Genomic DNA, 21,339 nt, shown 5'->3' with positions numbered 1-21,339 from the left:
TCATCTTAATAAATGAAAATGAAACGGTTCTGAAAGAGCCGTTTTCTTGAAATGTATTTTACGGTTTTATCTTACTTACAATTCTGTTTATCTGTTATAATATTAACTTATTTATCCAATATTCTTCATATCTACTTTGCCAGACTCCATCAATACCAGAATGTTTTTTTTTGTGCCAAGCTTTTATTTGGTTTTCTTTGTCTTGTTGTTATTGTGATTGTTTGAATATTTGTTTCTTATTCTTTGGGCTTTGGAGGAAAGAAGAATGATTTTTTTTTAAAATAATTAAAAAAAAATAAGCAAATGTTATAAAAAAGAGCAAGCCAACACCTTTCACACCACCACTAATTGGCCCCTTGTGTTCACGCCCCATTGTAGTAACTATTAACTCAGATCTTGGGCTCCTATTTGTCCCTGCAGCCCTTTATTGGCCGCCAGCCCGGAGCCTCAGATGCACAGGCAACCCTGGCTGACCTGATAACATTTATAGTTGTAATGGATTTTTTTATGCCCGTCATTAACTAGCAGAGAGATTGGATATAGAAATTGCTTGTACCTTTTTCTGTGGTATTTCAACTTTATAGCATTATGTTCAGATATGTCACCTTCCATCATCCTTATTTTAAGGCCTCTCCCGTCACTGGTTTTGTTTTAAATGTACGGGTCTTTTGTGCAGGACACTTGTAGTATCAAGGGCTCGTAATGAATATTTAATGATGTTGAGTAAAGGCTCGGAAAGATATAATTTCTGTCCAATAATTGGTTCTCTCTCTGCCAGACCTTTAGGGGTGATTTAGCACGCAACATGCTTAATGTAGACAGTTTATACGAAGCTGCTTTGAATCAAGTCATTGAACAATGTGGCAATAAAGCGGATGTTCATTTTTAGGATGCTGGTAAATTTGATTTATTTTCGCAAAAACTACATTTGTACAAAACAGCTTTAATATTAGGCAAAAATGTACAGTGAAAAAACAGTTCGATGAACTTCAATAAAAAGTTCACATGAATGGGTGGATATCAGCATTGGCAGGCCTGAGTGCAGCACATCAGGTGCATCTTTACCACCACCTCAAGGACATAATGTGGATAAAATAACAGAAACTGTTCATAATATGATTACACATGACCACAAACTTTGGTGTCAATAGTTGCCATAAAATTAGACCAACACTTCTGGTCCCCATGAAAAGGAAACATTACAGCAGGTGTTTATGTTATTGTGTCTACCTCCTGTGGCCAAGGCATACAGGCCTATAAGTCAGTATAGGCCATACAATGCCAGGTTAGCCAGGAATTGTGTATTTTTTTGGTAATTTATGAGTAGTCTGAGCAAATAATTCAACAAGGTAGGTTAATTTCACATGAACCTATATCATTTTTAGCCAAAATACATTTCGTGACCTTGACAACATGGAAGATTTGTCTTTGAATTGCACTAAATTCATTGGTCCACATTGAAAAATACCACAATTTCCTTTCATTTCATGTCACAATTCTTCTGAAATGCCATTTATCCAACTCTTTAATGAGCACTTGTGTTATTTTGTATTTTGTACACAAAGGCATGGGTAAAAGGCCTCATGCACTTTAAAAGCAGATATACCTCAGTGGGTAAGGTTGACTTCACTGGTGTAAAATCAGATCAACACCTTCACCTGTGGTGTGACTTAGTTGCTCTTCTTCTGGCTCTTTCTGCTGGGAGGCTCACTGAACTGAACCACGTTGAAATGTATAAAAGTTCCCAAAAAATGCAGGAAAGCTGTAGTAGATATTAAGACTGGGAACAAGTCGGGCAGATGGGGCGGAGCGATCAGAACTGCGGCTGCGATGCTCAGGCCAACCATGGCTGCAATGCTGATGTAGAACTGTAAGAGATAAAGGCAGTGTGATTGTTGGCTCATTGAAATGAGACTGGGAGTTACAAGACCATGCAAAATGCTGATATCATAATAAACAGCACAGAGGCTCAGAAAAAACTGTGGATTACGTGCTGCTTTACAACATAAAAGAAAGCATCTCATGCTAGTCTAACAAAACAAGTTCACCTACTAAGTTAGTTACTTAGCCAGTGCCTTCATTTACACTGAAAACCTCTTTCAAGGTCCTTTATATTGTACGGTAAAGACCCTACAATATTAGAGTAAAAGATGAGTCTCTGTGAGCAAGCATTTGGAGGCAGTGGGAAGGAAAAACTCCCTTTTAACAGGAAGAAACCTCCAGCAGAACCAAGCAGGGGCAGCCACGTGTTGGGACCAGTTGGGGGGCCGGGAAACGGGACAAAAGACACTTATGTGAGGAAACAAGTGTAACTTTGTGCCTTTGGTCAAAGATGGGATCTCTGTGGCAGATAAGCAAAAATTTAAGAACTGATCAAAATGTTTGGAAAACATTTGTGGAGCTTGGCTTAAAAATATATTGCTGTGACACAAATATCTTTTACAGCTGTATTCATCAAAATAACAGCCTTTAGTCAAAATCTTTCATGTCGAGAACTCTTAAAATAAATGTAATAGTTATTAAATGAATTTTTTCATTTAGAAACTTGTAAAAACTGATTACCCCGGGCTATAAACAAACTGTTGACTTTACCCTTAACACTAACTATGCACATAACATCAAACTAGTAATTTAATTTAAAATAGAGCTCATATGACATTGAATATTTATAACTAAGTGACAGACATCAAATTAGTCACTTGAGAGGTGCTATAAAGAAACGAGGTCTGCAATATCATATTACAGCAAATTAGATTTTTTTTCTTCAAGGTATGGTCACTGCTTTTTATCTCGTTACAGATTTGCAAACAGATGTGATGGTGAGCGTCACATCATTCATCTATCTGCTTGCGGTTTATGACCCAAAGATCAGTCTGTGAGGTGCAGGAAGCACCTCGGGCCTGCCAACCGCCCAGCCGCCCAAAACCCATGAAACCTTATCCCCATCATTGGGGCTCGCTATTTATGCTGCTTGTGTAAATAAATATATCTAGGCAAACCTGTGTTAATGACACGTGCTATAAAAATACACCTTCTCCTAATCTCTGACACCCCACCAGTGCCCCTGTCGCTAAGGGGTCGGCAGAGAAGCCACTTCAGACGCTATGGAAACTTAAATAAGCGATAAATAATTCTTTGGTTGGCAGCAGCGTTCATCCCTGGACAGCTTACACAGCTTACACCAGCACATGATATTTATTTATACAGTCGGGCATGTCTTCTCACACAGTTGCAATTTAGGTCTAGTGCCACTGGGACCCTGATATCAGCACTCTTCTTACTACAAATGTATCATCTGTACATCCTCCACCCACTATGTAACAGAGAAAACATGTCTTTGTTTGCCAACTGCAAAGCCGAGCCTTTATTATAAGCAAGCACACAACATGAACGAAACCACACTTAAAAGATAAAGCGTTAAATCCAGCTAATGAAAAATTGTTCATATTGGGTTGTGCTGGAGTTTTACCTGCTTTTTCTTGTGCGAAATCTGTATTTAGGTCAAAGTCTAATTTAATCTGAATGACCTTTAATAACCTTTAGTAGCAACAAACTAAAACAGCAGCCATAATTATAAACGTTAACCCCATCTGTGGGACAGCACCACACACAGCCAAAATCAATGCTCTTTGACTTAACAAACTGACATTTACTAACTTTGATTTAATGTCTAGATTTTAATTCTTCACACTACTATTTAGTGCAACTGGTAACAGTGAATCATATTTTAATGAAATACGTGCATTCAAGCGATTTGTAACTATAACTGAAATGTGTGAGTGTGAAATATGTAGTGAACTAGAAGGTTGAAGAATCTTATTGGGATCTTCAGTGAGAAATCTGCACTGTAGCTACGTTACTGCAAACCGCTCTGAAACCCTCAGTGTAACCTGACATGCACCTGATATGGAAATGTAACTACACGTCACGTCGATGGAGCAGGCAACTATTTTGATTGACCTGTTCAGTACGATCAATTCCTCCAGTGCATTTTCGCATACGCAGTTTTTTAAAAAATTAGCGAAAGCATAACAATCATCGTCTCAATATAAGGAATAAGGACTGTCGCCATAGATGTGAGGGAATGTAGAAAGAAATGGAAAAACCTGAAAGAAAAATATGTCTACCTATGAAAAAAAATGGCCATAACAAAAAGTCAGGACCCAGGACTCAGGATCCAGCAGTTCATTTCTTTCTATTGAAACAAATGGACTGGACACGCTCACATGCTAATTAACACGTCACATTGCACAAACATAAATGCTGGCAACGATGTCGGTTACATTGTAGACTGCTTCACAGGCTTTACAAAGATTCCCTACAGGGGCCATCTAAATAAGGCCTTACACTGGAAGAACCCCTAAGTGTACTCAAGTACAGTTCTTGAGTAAATGTGAAACAGTTACAAGATTTCATATATGCATGGTTTCTTTTGATGTGCAAACAAACAAATCAGTGAATATTTGGAACTATAATGTAAATTATTATAACAGCACTTCAATACTGACCTTCCATCTCACTATAAAGGCCAGGTCCATCTTCAGTACCCAATAAAACAGCTTGTTGTAAGCTCCCAGTCTCAGTTTATCCTCTGAACAGTGATCCAGTGCAGACAGTAAATAAATGCTGAAGAAGAGGAAGCCCAAAGAGGTCACAATGTAGGGCACCAGCAGGCCGTCCTTCAGGAACAAAGGAAGCATGCTGCACACAGAGACAGGAAAAGGACAAGCATAGCAGATTTTATTACATTTTAAGCCTGTCTGTCTGTTGTCATGGCAGAATCAGTTTCAACTACTGTAGCAGGACCTACTGCACACATAGCAATAGCAAAATATAGCTATGAAAATTCACAGGTGTGTAGTTCAGACCAAAATGAGCATCAAGTCTCTGGATGGTCCTGTTCCAATACACGAATACAAAGTGAAGAGCACCACGGGGCGACCGTGGCTCAGGGGGTTGGGAAGCGCATCTGTAACCGGAAGGTCGCCGGTTTGATCCCCGGGCTCTCTGTCCTGGTCGTTTACACTTTACCCTACCGCCTACTGGTGTTGGCCAGAGGGGCCGATGGCGCGATATGGCAGCCTCGCTTCTGTCAGTCTGCCCCAGGGCAGCTGTGGCTACAACCGTAGCTTGCCTCCACCAGTGTGTGAATGTGAGAGTGAATGAATAGTGGCATTGTAAAGCGCTTTGGGTGCCTTGAAAAGCGCTATATAAATCCAATCCATTATTATTATTAAAAGCACCCCCAAGTCTCACATTCTTTTTCATTCTTGGCATCTTTGTATCTCTACAAACAAAAATATTTGCACCTGTATAAAGACAGAAAAGTTCTGAGGATGGGCATGAACTCACGCTGATGTCTTTGGTTAGTTCAATGTAATATAGCCCCAAAAGCAAGAATCACACGTGATTCTTATATCATGAAGATATTATAGCTATTGCCTTTACATGCAAGGTACAGCTGGACATTTATACACACAGTGTATAAATGTGTGTATCAGAGGAGGAAGACAGGACGTCTTCCTCCTCTCACCCCGAACCAGTCGTGGCAGATGCTTGGCCCTCCCTGAGCCTGGTTCTGCTGGAGGTTTCTTCCTGTTAAAAGGGAGCTTTTCCTTCCCACAGTCACCAAGCGCTTGCTCGTAGCGTTCATCTGAGTCTTGGGGTTTTCTCTGTATTATGGTGACCTTACAATTCAAAGCAACTGTTCTCGTAAATTTGGTGCTATAGAAATAAAATGCAATTAAATTAAATTAAATTAAACTGAACTGAAAAGAAAAGGGACAATATCAGATTTTTAAATGATTGTTAGAAAATAAATCAAGTTTGATCCTACAGCTGATGGAGAGCACGACAGAGTTTCATACCCATCAACATCATTAAGTTGAGTGCAAAGTTTGTTAAGTGCAGCAGTAAGTCAAACAGTTTTTATCCTGCAGGCCTGTATGTGCATGCATCTCCCAGGGAGAGATGGCTCTGTAATTCACGAGGAGCTTATCTTTTTTTTTTTTTTTTTTTTTTTAAATGACATCAGAAACAGCAGTATGCGACATTACGTGATGGCAGAGCTTCAGTTCATCCTTTGTCATTTTTTTTTTATTTTTTTTTTATTTATTTATTTATTTTTTTTTTTACCAGGCAGTAACCCTCAACGAGGAGCTTATCTTAGTTTAGTAGAGGAGCATGGGCAAGAACAACAGTTGACTCACAGTGAATCACACAACGCCCCAGCTTATAAAAACCTTTCCCCAGACAAAAAACTACTTATTCAGATTTGGACTCAAACAAAAAAACTTCTATTCAGTAGATAAATGTTTAACACTTCCTCCATTTACACTGACTGGCTGCATTCAGTGGCCGTAAAGTGGTCATGCTTGACCATCCATTCAGCCAGTTCTGCTAACAAAAGATGTATTTTTTTTCTTTTTTAAATTAGTCTGGAGAGGATGCAGATAATGTGAAAGTCCAAGGCAGACTGTACAGGGGAGCAGCTACAGAATGACCTCCTGTCCCTACACAACACACACTTAGACAGCAGGCATGCAGACTATGCAGTGTAATCCCCAGATATCCTTATACTAAACCACACGCACAACAATTAGTGCTGCCGGAAGAATTTAACAACAGCTGGTGAAAGTTAGATGGAGCATTTGCAGCACTACTTGTGTTTTCCATTCATGGTGCTTAGCTCCAACCCACACAGCACACCATTTAACTTTTCAGGTTAATTTTTGTATGTTTCTCATTAAATAAGAGATAGAAAACAAAGTAAAAGAAATGACAAGAAACAGCACCCAACAGCCGGACACCAGATTTATACGCAAGCAAATCAAACGGGACATTTTAAAGCAATTATAATTGCTGAACCTTTTCCCATCATAAAAATAACTATAATTGCATAACTCTATTATTCCATTATCCAAGTTGCAGTAAATAAGATTTAGAAACAAATCTAACAACAGATCGCCTGTTTTTATATGTTAATCTTCCAACCTTTGTGTGTTGTCAGTGATTTCAAAAGACTTTCCTTCTTACCTGAATGTCGAGGCCTGTAGGAACCAAAGGGCCATCAAGGGGAGGTCATTCAGCAGGAGACAGGCAGGCCTAGAAAAAGAAATTCAGATGAACTCAATATTAAACAGACTGCCGTGACTTTTGCGATTAGACAAGACTAGAGTGAAAAGAATATTAAAGCTACTGAGCTGATCAAACATCCACTTACAAGTATTTACAAGTCAGTCAGTCTTTGCTGTACCACATTATTTTATTCGAGAATACATCTTTTACACTTTAGCTAAGTTTTCTATTTTCATTTGAAGAACTGCCAATGTTTTGCCAAGAAGTTGCAATGATACATTTATGACCGCATGCGTCACATGCACATGCATCTGTGTTCATATGCGTTTAAGCCTGTTGCTAATTGAACTTGCTAGCTCGCTTCAGTGCAAGTTGTACACTCTGCTCAAAGGGGGGCACTTTCCATCAGTCCCCGATCCCATAATTACAGTCAGTGCTCTTCGGTGATCCTGTTACAGCCCAATAATTGATCCTGCGCAAACAACACCCCGAGCTGCCGCCTACCATTCTTTCCTAATCCCTGGACATGTATTACTGATTGATTCAGGAGGACAGGTGGGAGATATAACTCAATAGTTAATAAAGCAACAATCTACCCTAATCTAGATTAATAGATGAGCCCAGATCTAGGAACCAAATCCCTCGCTGTCAAATCTATCCCAGGCTTTTCACCCCACCTACAGCTTTCTACATATGGAGGTAAATGATAATGAAGCACGCACGCACACACACACCTCACTTCTTTTAGTGCTGCTTTCACCCTGTTAAATATGACCCAGCTCTGACACAGCACAAATCATGGCAGTGGAAGCAGGGTTCCTATCTGTGTTGACAGAGGTGAATAACTTCTCGGTACTTAAAAAGAAATCTGGGGGTACAGCAGGAGGATGACGTCATTTTTACAAAGCGAACATGATTTGAAACCATTAGAATTCTGTACGACATAATCTGAGATTTGACAAGGCGAATGGCTCCTTTGTGAGTAGAAATTAAATCTATACTCATGAATATTTCAGATATCGCTACAAGACAGAGAAAGTACCATTTACATTTGTCACTCAATGAGACAAACCTCAAGAAGTTACAATTATCTTCTTTGTACTTACAAGGCAGCCAAAAGGATGGACTTCTCATGGACTTGAAAGGAGAAGAGGAAGAACGCCAGGGATGAATTGACCTTAAAGTGACATTGGGGCTATCAGTAAAACTGCTATATTTAATATTACACTTTTTATTACAAAGGGAAGGAAGAGAAACATATTCGAGATCGTCTTCTCAAAAAAGAAACTGGGTTTGTTAAATTAAATATGATACTTATGTATGATAAACCTCACTGGCTTAAAAATGCTGAATGCCAAAAACACTCACCAAAGCCAGTTTAAAGTGCCAGAAGGTTGGTTTTGTTAATAGCCTGATACAGGAAGGTAGAACCGCCAGGAGAGTGCAGGCAAGACTGAAAAACAAATGAAGATGGAAGATGAAGTTACTGAAGGAAAAAACAAAACAGTATCACCTGTGCTATGTAGGCAATGTTATTCTCAATTGCATTTGCATGACATTTCAAGGTTTGTATGCAAGTCTTATGAACTGAGTGGACGTGGATGCATGGAAATGTTTTTCATGAAGACTTTCCTAATACATTATTTTACCAAGGCAACAAAATACATAAAAACAGCACGATTTGTTTTCATTAATTGGCACTGTATGAATATCAGCATTTAACTCTCAGTTCATGCCACAGTTCTTTTTAGACAGCCCTCTGATCTGTAACCAAGTTGTGTGCAGTGCTGTAATGGACCAAAATAATGGCCCCTGCTGAGGGTTACCAGGCAGTAACCCTCAATTGTCACCTTCTGGGGGTAGAAGCGTGAGAAAAAAAACGTGTTGGAGTCAGTGTGTATAAATGTGCTGAAAGGTCAGGCTGCGAGTTAGTTTGAGGTGTCAACTAACTAAACTACAAATCATAGAAGACAGAAAGAAGTGTACATGTACAATATACACAAGAGTAATGGCAGACCTGTAAGTGGATATTTATTGTGTATGAAAGCAAGTGTGCTACTCGTGTGCTATGTGTAGGGCATTTGCTGTCTGGATGGAGCTGTATGACTTTACACAGCTGATTCATTTTATGTACACCCACAGCAGAGCATTTAGCAATCCACCCTGAGCGCCATAAAGACAGCAGTGTTTTTCATTTGTTTCAAATGCACGACAGTAAAAGAAGTCTAACTTGATCCCCAGACTTAGCAGTCTGGCAGAAACGTGTCCGTGCTGCGAACGCAGGACTCCTAAATTTAGCGTGCTGGGTTATTTAAGCAGGCTCCACCACGACGCAACTGTTGCAAAAAGTTTTTCTAAGCGTGGCTGCACAGGACCCCAACTTTTGGTCAAGATAACTTCTAATGTATGCGGAGAATCAGCTTCTCTTTCATACCTACATTAGAATTACATTTGCACACAAGATCCATAATTATGCTAAAACAAACAAAAAATAAAACCTCGCCGTCACATCGATTGAGTCTTTTCAATATTTCTCGGGTGTTTTAAAATGTTGTCACCACATTTTCAAAGAGATCAATGACTTTATGTTCAAAAGCTCCTCATGAGATGTAAGTGATGACCTTACTTCCAACTACTGGATCACTGTCTTTAAGCTTGGTTTTTTCAGGAAATGAAAGGAGTGAGGAAAAAAATCAAACAGAGGGAGAGAGAGAGAGAGAGAGAGAGAGAGAGGAACTGTGTGTGTGTGTGTGTGTGTGTGTGGGGGGGGGGGGGGGGGGGGGGGGGTACAATAAAGTGAAACTTGTTAAACAGATAGAGGGATCACCTGAGGTAGAGCTGAGAGTCACCTGACAAAATGGATCTGATCTTTATCAGGGTGTTCAGGCTGCACCATGTGTTAGCCACTTTATCCTGTACACACACACACACACACACACACACACACACACACACACACACACACACACACACCTTGGTCAAATAGAAAATGGCAGGAAACACAAAGAATTAATTGTTCTAAGAAATTATTCCTTCTCAGAAAGTGTAACAAAATTCCTCTGTGGGATGACGTTTATTCATAACCCTCCATCATACATTTTCTCTCCTGTCAGGAAAAGCATGGGGCTTATTTGTAACCTTGGGGTTTTGGGATCAAGTTTGATGAAGTCGATATATTAAGCCAATAACTTTCTTTGAATTCTATTTTCTGACAATAGCTGTTATCTTTTTGATTTGTTGCTTTGCTGATAAATGTCAGGCATTGGAAAAGTGAAGACATAATTTCGAGCATGAATGGATATTTTTAAACTATAATCCAAAATACGGCTATAAAAATTTAAAATATATATATATCTGAAACAAAAAAGAAGTAGCAAATTCTCATTTTTGGGAGGCTGAATCCAGAGGAAGTTATGGAAAAAATAAGCATGTAAACATTTACATTATTTACTATTATCATTATTAATCAAAAGTCGTGCAATTTCTCATATTAGTGTCACTTTTGTTAATAATGTGCCTCATTTCTAAGATGACTGAAATTATATATACGATACAGTACACGGTATGCGTGAAGCTTCCTCTTTAATACCAGCTGAAAAGTACTTGCGGTTTAAAGCTGATATCAGATGAGGAGCTCATTGTGTGTGCTTCAGCTGATTTAAGTGCTTAAGCAGTTGTGCAGGGATATCGAGGCCAAAGCCACCAGTGTGCGCCATGATATCACACATCACAGAGGCTGTGGATGTTTTCACTGTGTGATTCTATCTAGAAAATCTATTTCTGGCCTCTTCCCTCTCTTTTGTTCTACAGCTGCTGGCTGCACAGCTGTGCCGATCTTAATGGCAAAGTAGTCAGCAGCACAGGGCCGTCCAGTGCTGTGTTTTCTCAGCCCAATCCCTCTGTCCTTCCTTTCTGGCTCATTGCTCCAAATAACTGTTACAGCAGTGCAGCAGGCAACACATGGATGTCAGGGTGGGCTGAGCGAGAGCGGTGCAGCCCCCTTCACCTATAAACTAGCATGGAATTTCACAGGGAGAAGCATTTGGTGCCATTTTTGTGTGCAGGCAGCAATGTGAGACGCCAGAATGCAGCTCAGTGGGTAAACTTACAACTGCTCCCTCACAGAAGCCACCGGGACCACCAGTCACCAGCCCTCTTCTTCCCCACCGCCCCTTCTCGCCCCGTCCCCTTGTCCGAGGCGTCTGCTTACGTGCACAATTTCCCAATTAGTTCAGGACAACTTGCCCCCAGCAGCCCCCTTCGTGCTGTCGTCACAGGCGAGCATAGTGTCTCTCACACCCTGTGTATTATGTTTGAACCATTTCGTTGAACAAATACTGCCGCGGTGCTCGATGCCAGCCGCTCCCCCGGCAGAATTTTCAATTACTTCTCACATCCGTGACACCTTATGGTGGGTTCCACCTCGGGAACCGGGACAAGAGGGGGTTACAGGGTTTCAGAAACGAGAGCCGCAAAGCTTGGCCTCCGAGCTGTCAGTCACACGCACGCAGTTACTTCAACTCAGCCGCTTTCATCACTCTGACTCCGGAGGTGTTTCAAGTATTCTTGTTCGCCATCATCACTTTACTTTTTTAATTAATATCATATTCCAGTGACCAGGCTATAAGTGGGTGACCACGGTATATCAAACATGTACGTTTGTTCTTGCAAAACAGTCAAACATACGCTTATGTGTCTGTTTTCCGAAGATGTAGTCAGTAGGTGAAAGCAGCTGTCCGACGTGCTCTGATATGCCTTCAAGTGTTGCGTCCACCAGACTCCTTGGTTCGTATGGCTAGAACATGGCTGTGCTACGAGGTGGCGAAAACAACCTGGTCATAAATTAGTGAGATTTATCTCTATCCTCCTACTGTACACCCCAAACCCCAACACCTCCCGGAGATAGAGTGAAACTGATCTCCTGACCTTTCACAGTTTTATTCCACTGTTTTCTTTGATCCTGCAGGGTATCTGTTTCCAAGCAGCTAAGCGCTAGTGGATGGAAGGGTATTTCGCCATGCTGTGAGTACGGAACCAGTGCAATAGCGGAGTAGTGCCGTGTGTGTTGTTTCTAACATTGGTAACAGCTTAATGCTCGAAACAGTAGAATAAATCCTTTAATAGGAAACAGCATTTCACAGTAATTCTCAGCCCAAAGAGAAGTCGTTTACCAGTGATCATAAGATGTGAAGTTGCTGATATTGATCACAGTAATTTGCTTTGATCAAACAGAAACATAACTGCACCCACGCTGGCTTAACCCACAATGGAAATTTTTAAAGTCCATATACATCCCTTTTTATTACATGTCACTGGTTGTACTTGGAATTGTATTATACTTGATTAAAATAATTGCTGTCTTCCCATTTTCAGTTAAAAAACTCAATTCAAGATTAACACGGCTAGTATTCGTTTCAGCTCTATATTATTTATATAGTGCAAAATCACAACAACAGTAACCTCCCTACAATAATACTATTTTGGATAATTTTTTTTTTTTAGAACCAACCATTAATAAATGCATAAAGTAGGTTTTCAGCATCACTCTGTGACAGGATGTTTCGAATTTTAGAGATATTTTTGGAAAAATGCAAGAAAGCAGTCCTAAATATTTTTTAGTATGCACATTGAAGGACATATCCTGCTGAAAAACAGCTCCAAGATTCAGACCAAGGTAATACCGTCCACACTAGTTAGAAACCAAGTCTCTAAGATTTTTAGTAAAATAACCTCAGTTTTATCTGAATTTATAAAGAGAAATCTTTATGGATTTAAGATGTTCCTGCAGTTTAACGAATTAATGTGTGAGTTCTGGCTTGGATAGATAAAGTCAGGTATCATCTGCATAGCAATGAAAATGTATGCTATCATTTCTAGTAACACTGCTTAAGAGAAGCAGGTATAGTGTAAATAGAATGCAGATGTTGTTATGACAAAAGCATACATGTTTTCTTTTTAATATTATGTTTGTCAGATGTGGTTTTTTGGTAAACCTTTGATTTAAGGAACTACACGTTACCTCAAACAGACCCCGAGCCACGGGAAAAATCCTCCTGACCACCTGCATGGCCTGGCTGGGTTCAGCCAGGAAGGGCAACCAGCAGAGGGCAAAAGTCGCCAACACTGTTACACCAACCCTCACCAGCAAGAAAAGCCTACATGAAAAGACAACCAGGAGAGTAAATAATCATATGTCATAAATAATGAACTAATGAAAACAAGCAATTACTAATACTTTCCCCACTTCCTATAATCACTTTCCCCCAGATGCTTTAGTATTTACTTTAAAATTGTCTGTGAAAACAGTTCACACATACTGTGTGCAAGTCCTAAATTTGGGCTTTGACCCTTGTGTTAAGGAATGCAGTGAAAGCCATGCATCAGCTGAAAGTGTTCAGTGTAGGTCAGGATATCTTGTCAGCTGTAACTGTGAAGCTGCTGGTTAAGTTGCACACACAGGCATAGCTGAGGAGTTTGGGCATGGCCAGAGTGTCATCTGGACATATCTTCCCCCCGGGCCTTCTAATCCAGCTCTCCATTTGCTACTAAATGCCCTTGGTACATTGTTACTAGATAAACAGACACTGGACACACTAGTAACAGCATCCAATCTGATTACCTCAGTCATTCTGTGACACTCCTGAGGACACTGCTATCTTATACACTGACATTACATATCTAGTGTGGGCATTCTGTTGAAACATATGTGCACAGTGATCACAGAGTACAAGCAACAAATGTAGAGTTGAACATTCAGGATTTCACAGTCATCACTATAAGTCCTCCTGAGACATTTTGTGTTCGGCTCTAGTGAAGGGCATCACTGATCGCAGCGTGTGGGGGAAAGGCAAGTATGCACACATATATATATAAACGCGATCCACCTGTAAACTGGAAAGCCAAAGAGTCTTCTGTGTTACCTTATTTGATTGCTTTTTAAGTTTAATGAACAAAAGTACAGTGCTCAACAAATTTATTAAATCACCTGTTTAAAACTAAAAGAAATATATTGTTACTTATTAGGAAAACAACAAACTACATACAGGTTTTTATACCCAAATTTGAGCCGGCACTTTGAACTTCTCTAAGAATTTAGAAATTAATCAAGTGTAACATTCAAAAACTGAAACTTATCTTTCTCGTGAGTAATGTCAATGAGTAAGTGTAATTTGGCATATTAATCAAAAAACAATAATGTGCTTTTTATGCGGTCACAACGACCGAGACCGACAGTCTCGGTCGTTGTGTCCTTGGGCAAGACACTTCACCCGTTGCCTACTGGTGGTGGTCAGAGGGCCCGGCGGCGCCAGTGTCTGGCAGCCTCGCCTCTGTCAGTGCGCCCCAGGGTGGCTAATGTGTGTGTGAATGGGTGGATGACTGGATGTGTAAAGCGCTTTGGGGTCCTTAGGGACTAGTAAAGCGCTATATAAATATAGGCCATTTACCAAAGGGCTTGCACATGTTCTAGAGAAAAAAATGTTTTGGTAATTACCAATACTGTTAATTTTGGGCAGCTATGACATAAACCTTACATCTAAAAAAATTGTTAAGCACCGTAAATATAATCCCAGTAAACAATATTGGGATTTTTTGTTTGTTTGTTTTTAAATGCTGTTGCTTTTCTTCCACATAGTAGCACTGTGAACTTTATGTTACCACCAGCACGCTAAAATGCTTACCAGTGTTGTGCTTAAAATTGATTGTCTTCCAAAAAGTAATTTACGATATTTGACATAAAACAATTCCCCATAACTGCTGTAAATAACTTGTTGGGCTATGATCTGTCAAACATATCACTTATTAATGATATCAAGCCATTTTGAGCCAGAAAGAACAGTCTTGTTACAAGATAGAACCTAAAATCAGTTTCACCCTTAAATATTTTTAAGAGAGATCTGGCCAAGAGGGCAGCAGATACTGCAACAAAAATAACATCACAGCTCTACCGAGACATTTTAAGTGGCCCAAAAAGACTAGACTGATTAGAATGCAGGTACAAAAATTAAAAGTCACAAGTATACCCGTACAAAACAGGACATTTCTTTATTTTATATGTAACCCTTTCAGAAAATCCTGTTGATAACAGGCTGTTTACCAACATAAGGAAATGTATTACACATAGAAAACACCTAAAAATATTGGAAATTGCTTTAATGCACAACACTGGGATTTGTTAAGTAACCATTCTCATCATTTTAGCTTACAGTATTTGAATCATACTATTATCTTTTTTTTTTTTTGCCTGTCCTGTCTGGCACTGTAGCAATCAGAATTATTGTCTGAAGGCCAAGAAAAATGGACCCCAACTGGACCCTTGAATCATACTAAGAATCATACTATTATCTAATCAGTGCTAAAATTGTGGGTGAGGTTGGAGATGAACATCTGGACTATGCGTCAGTGCAAAAAACAATCATCTTCATTATGGAAGGAAATAATAAGACTCACCCTCGGCCCATCAGGCCCGTTTTGATGCACTTTCCCAGAAGGTAACAGAAGAAAGGCAAAGCATGGTACAGCTCCATCTGTTTGTAGTTGAGAGCCAGAGAGAAAGCCATGGAGCCCAACACATCCCAGCCCAGACCCAAAGCCAGAATCCCCCACAGGGCAAAACCCAGGCTCACTCCGTTGTACCTGATACCGTTAAGGTTAATTTTGGTCTGGAAGGGCAATTTTCTGGAGCTAAACAACTTAATGTTGCAGATGTATAACAAGCGATCCAGAAAATAGCTGCTGATCCTGAGGTCAGTTCTGCTGCATAGTGTGCACATCGTCAGCTTTTCATTGTTGTATTTGGCAGTGGCTGAATAACAATAATAACAGCCTGGTCAGCTGGTGCGCTCTTCATCTCTTCAAACTGTTTTTGTAAATCTATTGTTTTAAGCCAGAACAACAAATGTTTTTAATCCTATTGAACCTACTGTATGTAGGAAATCTGAATAATAAAGAATGCAGAAATTCCACATCCATCCTAGGATCAGCTGTTCAGCGTTTCCATAGATATGCTGTGGTGCTAAATCTGCCCCATGGGACAAGCTGTGTTTTTTTTGTCTTTTTTTTTAAAGTTATGTTACGTAAGTCAGTAAAATAAATGTATATTTTTATGTTGTTAAAATATTTTAAATGCTTAAATCTCTGTTTCTCAGTGAACTAAACTCAAAAGATGCTGCAAATATATACAGTGTTAAAAAAAAAGAAAGAAACACTTTTTAATCAGAGTACAGCATCAAATCAGTTAAACGTCTGGGATATTGATCTGGTCAGTTAAGTAGAAGAGTGGTTGTTAATTCAGCTGCTTTAGTGTTAATGAAATTAACAACAGGTGCACTAGAGGGGCAACAATGAGACAACCCCAAAAACAGGAAAGGTTTTACAGGTCACTGAGATTATTTTTTCCCCTAGTTTTGTATGTGCCTAGGGACAGTATCACTACTCGCAGCCTGAGGTGATACCTGGACCCTACAGAGGTTGCACAAGTAGTCCAAGTCCTGCAGGACAGCACATCAATGACATAAGGTTTGCTGCCTCCCAGCACAGTCTCAAGAGCATGGAGGAGATTCCAGGAGACAGGCAGTTACTCTAGGAGAGCTGGACAGCACCGTAGGTCCTTAACCGACCAGCAGGGCCAGTGTCTGCTCCTTTGTGCAAGGAGCACAAATTTCACTCCTAACACATGACCCAGTCCATATCAGTTATAGATATCCAGCATGATTTTTTCCCATTGAGATTTGATCTGTTTTAGAGCAGTGCATTTAAATATAACTCACTACACTTTATTATGATTGGAGCTTTCAAGTGTGATACCTTTATAGGTCATTATTTCATATTACATTCAATTTAATTACATTCAGGACAACCTTAATGGTACATATAATATACAAGAATACAATTTATAATAGGAATGCACGTGTGCATAAAGGATACTGGAAATGTCCGTAGTCAATGAGAATTAATCCTGGGTACAGTAGAAAGCAGAACATAACGGAAACCTAAAAAGGGAAAAGGACAGACATTTTAATTCAACGCAGCAGTAAAAACACAACCTTTTAAAATCAAATCCTGTGAGAAGCTTGTTTAACTACAATTCCTCTTTCACTGTTTGATAACATAAGACACCGTCAAAACATTAGAAATGATCCCTTCAAATTGACTGCACTGTAAATGTATGAAGACCAGCTGAACTGTAATAACTTCTTGGAAATGTAATAACATCATATAACCAGATTAACTTACAATAATGACGCCATAATTTCCCAATTTGGAGGTCTAGTGCTGTAATCTGTTTTAATAAGGGTGGGTTCCCAGACTGAGAGAAAATGGGCTGGTCTGGGTCTTTAACTGAAAACTAATCATTTCATGCTCAGCTCGTCTCTGACCTTTTTCTTAGAGGATCCATCAGTCAGGTATAAACAGTATAAAACCACCGCAGGGATGTATATCAACAAATCTGCAACTAACACTGAAACAAAAAGAAAAAAATACAGACTGCATGATCTCAAATTTACGTTATACAAAGTAACAGAAAAGGTCCATGGGTATACAATGATGTGAATGATTACAGTGATTTGGGCATAATATCTAAGCAGGTATAACCACAAACATTGCTGTAAATATGAAGTAGACATGGATTATGAATGCTTTTCTTTTTCTTTCACCTCTCATAGTTACAGTACCTGTAGTTCTCATGAATAGCTTGTGCTGTGTACTTTCATAACCTCTGGACTTGTGGAGTTCCACCCATTCAGGGTTTATTGTTTTGGCTCTGCAGAAACAACAAAGCATGTATTTTGATTTTTTTTTCTTTTTCCTTACAGAAAATGTACAAATACTTAACTTTATTGGTTCCTAAAAGTGGGCAGCTGTGTTATTACATCACTATACCTTAACATTTCTCCCATGGTATGCTCACTCTTGTTCTGTCTCTCTCCTAAATTAACATTCAAATATTATGTGAAAGATCCTTTTTAAATAATCCAAATGGCTTACAGATAAGCACAGATCCAGCTGTGGTAAGCAGTGAGGGGAGGATAGTCAAGACCCCAGTAGTTCAAGTCATTGTTTGTAGTATTGAAGTACCTGGGGGAGCAGAAAGATCACATAGTTTCATCAACAAAACTGTTTCATACTACATAAGCAATGTAGCGTGTACTGTATATAGGAAAAACTGTTGTTGATGTTATCCGTATTTAATGTTTCGCACATCAATCCATCTCAAACTTGTAAGCTGGACACAAGAGCAGGAACAGCACATGTCAGTAATGTGCGTCTTGAGTGTCACAGTACATTTCTCAAATCCATGACCTGTAATAAGACCCAGTTACTACAAACAGGTCCTGTGAATAAACACCGGGAGGTGCTAGACTGACCATTCCTGAATGGGGAGGTTGTAGGTCACTTCTTGCCAGTGCCTCTGAGCTTCATAATCGCCGAACATGGGAGGTTTCCCCGCCCCTGGTGGAAAATCATTGAGCCGTTAGTGTGAATACTATGAAGCTTGCATCATGAACGAATGGCCACCACACAACACACCCGCGCTAACACGTTTTTAAATCACTGAGTGGACGCTAACTACCGAAAGAGTCACTCTGATACGGTTAAAACAATTTGAAAGCATTGTTTTGACTAGTATAAACAGCACTGTACCAAGGGAAAGTAGTGTTTAAACGCCGACCTCCACAATTTTCCTACCTGAATATGAATTTAGCGAAACTCCCCATCTCGCAATAATGGAAAGCAACACGCAAATTGATACGAGACTCCACGTCTGCATAGCTTTACTCGGTAAAATGAGGATTTGTGGAAGAAATAAACAATAAAAATCGGTACATTGAAACACTTTTGAAATCTGTTTCGCTTCCTGTATACGTCACTCACCAAGTCTTCGTTTCAACTACTCATTGGTCGCTGGATTTCTGACGTTGCGACCGACAGTTATGATGCGTTCATGAATACTATGGAAATAATTGACATCTTCACTTTTGTCGATCATTCGTTCAGTTGTTGCAGTAATCAAACGCGTTTTAATAATCCAGTTTCAGATCATCCAAGACCTTTTTTTAACACGTGACAGGAAGTTTTTTTGGTATATTACTCTCACAGTTTGTGCTCACTTGTTAGAAGTTACAAGTCGAATAATGTATTCTAAATTTCCCAGGCACAGTGAAGGCATCTCTGAAAAAAGATTTATGATGGGTATTATGCATTATTAAAGATTTATTTCTTCCGTATTTTCGCTTTTTTTTTTTTTGCAGCTGATGCTGAATTTGGAGGTTAGAGGCCGCCTGGTAATAAATGAACACTCCTAAGATTGCTTAATAACATGGGTTGGGGGGGGCGAGGCTGACTGCATAGGCATTAGGCAACTCCAGGCCTCCAGTGCTGGTGTCCTGCAGGTTTTAGATGTGTCCATTATCCAATACAGCTGATTCATAACAATCATAATCAGGAATATGAATTTGTCAATTCCAATAGTCTACAATATCCACATAACATGATTACATTTATAATGAAAAACATTTTAACATTTCTTATCAATATAAATATGACTATGAAACATTTTTGAAATCTCAAATTATATCCAAGAAAGTAAAAACATAATAATACTATACAGTTTATAATATATTTAGTTGTTTTCTGCAAATTTGGAGGTACGTGGAAGCAGAACAAACAAATTGGCAGATAAAATGGATGCACATGGAATCAATAAGTTTGGACATTAAAGAAGCAAGCATCCATGCCAAACTGGAAATTGTTGCTGTCATAACAAATGCTTAATTCTAAGTCTTTGCAAATAGCTCAGGAACAGCTGATTTCACAAAATTTATATCAAAGTGACAGAGAAAAATCCACTATATAATCAGCAGCAGAGGGGCGACAGTCTAACTAGTGTATTAGTTTGTGTTAATCTTCTGTACACAGATGTAGATATGGGTATCACATCCTTACCTTGTCTTCCCTGCACACTGTAGGCTAAATCCAAGCCAGAGGGCGTCTTTCTCTTTGTGACCTTTTCTTTTGTTGACACCATCATCTTTGTTCTCAAGGTGTTAGGGTTTGTTGGATGAGACATGTTCCTTGTGGTTCTGGCATCAATTATGCATAAATAATAATAACCTCGGACAACTGCTGATTTGCAATGACACTTTCATTACAACAGCAGCAGCCTATAACTCACTGGTACCCATTAGTTATTAATGCCCAGCCACGCCAGCTTTACTTTGTCATTTATTGCTTCATCTCTATGCCTTTTTAAATATTCAGCAACTGCTGTACCTACATTTACTGTCTGTAATCTCCGCCCAGGAGAAGGCTATAGCTTGTGGTGCAGGATGACCTAGTTATTATTAAAGGCCTAGGCCTTGCTTCCCAATGTCACTAAAGTCTATCATGTCAACAGTCATGTTTGCTACAGCAAGTCAAGCCGGATCAACAAATCCAGAACTTCATAGAGATTTCTCCTATTATGTCTTATTTGGGAATTGTGATGATAAAGAAGTCCTGCACCTTTTCAGATTCATTCTTGAGTGCATAATTAATTGCCATTTGGAAAAATCCTGCACTATTTGTGTGCACTTAATAGCATTTCAATTCTGTGCTAGGCTTTGAAAGCCTACGTCCAGAGGGGTGTTGTATCAGTCTGGTTCAGTCTTTCAGTTATACTTGGCAGTCACTCTCTGAAACAAAGGTCATGGTTTGCACTTTAACAGCTTACTTTGAACAATATCATCACCCAGATGTTTAATGTTCTGCATGGATCAGAGACTTCTCTGGTATGTTAAAGACACATCCACCCTCATAGGGTCCTGCAAAATGTGGAATTTTGGCTTCTGAGATTGCAGCATCATTACACTCTTAAACACTAAATTTGTGTACTTGGACAAGACAGATAAAAACTAAATGCAAATGAAGTTCAACAGCCATTTTTGCCTTTCGGTGGGACAGAAAGGAGGATTTAAATGGGCTCATGAGCTCTAACAAGCCTCAGTGCAAGTGGACAAATCACTATTATATATTCCTGTGCAACTGTTTACTTGGGTTTCAGTGAATGGACAAATTGAACTATTTTTCATGCATCATTGTTTGCAGTGATGTCATTTCCCAACCTGCTACAGGATGTTTTTGTTTTACTTTAGCATCCCACAGTTTGTGCATGGGCTTGAGTCCCAAACCTGAAAGCTAAAACTCATACAGAGTTACAGATGACTATACACTGCTCTAGCAGCTAATATTGATCACGCATAAGCAGCATAGTGTAACATCAGT

At 39.4% G+C, this 21,339-nt stretch overlaps 1 protein-coding gene across 1 annotated transcript; it reads right to left on the bottom strand.

Moving 5' to 3' along the window:
• Positions 1 to 873: 873 nt before the first annotated feature.
• On the bottom strand, positions 874 to 18,948 carry alg6 (ALG6 alpha-1,3-glucosyltransferase). The gene is made up of 14 exons (XM_085386792.1): positions 18,766 to 18,948; positions 18,444 to 18,528; positions 18,064 to 18,153; positions 17,751 to 17,839; positions 17,454 to 17,536; positions 17,002 to 17,066; positions 15,526 to 15,711; positions 13,097 to 13,232; positions 9,905 to 9,990; positions 8,446 to 8,530; positions 8,184 to 8,254; positions 7,036 to 7,104; positions 4,509 to 4,701; positions 874 to 1,868 (listed from the first exon to the last, which is right to left on the bottom strand). The coding sequence occupies exons 1-14, from the start codon at positions 18,845 to 18,847 to the stop codon at positions 1,671 to 1,673; spliced, it is 1,518 nt and encodes a 505-aa protein (XP_085242918.1). The 5' UTR covers positions 18,848 to 18,948; the 3' UTR covers positions 874 to 1,670.
• Between the last annotated feature and the right edge of the window lie 2,391 nt (positions 18,949 to 21,339).

The sequence above is a fragment of the Rhamphochromis longiceps genome, linkage group LG17 (genome assembly GCF_057381845.1).
Source record: "Rhamphochromis longiceps isolate RC_006_pf linkage group LG17, R_longiceps_female_GT1.1, whole genome shotgun sequence".
NCBI classification, from domain to species: Eukaryota; Metazoa; Chordata; class Actinopteri; order Cichliformes; family Cichlidae; genus Rhamphochromis; species Rhamphochromis longiceps.
Note: the sequence above shows the minus strand (reverse complement) of the source record. Positions and strands in the feature narration are given on the sequence as shown.

What these genes read in the sequence shown, in the direction of transcription:
- alg6 (XM_085386792.1), bottom strand. Translation starts at nt 18,847, where the DNA reads ATGCAGACGTGGAGTCTCGTATCAATTTGCGTGTTGCTTTCCATTATT. An exon ending in ATGGATCCTCTAAGAAAAAG is followed by an intron (nt 17,067 to 17,453) that starts GTCAGAGACGAG and finishes TTCCCTTTTTAG; the next exon opens with GTTTCCGTTATGTTCTGCTT. An exon ending in ACGGGCCTGATGGGCCGAGG is followed by an intron (nt 13,233 to 15,525) that starts GTGAGTCTTATT and finishes CTTTTCATGTAG; the next exon opens with GCTTTTCTTGCTGGTGAGGG.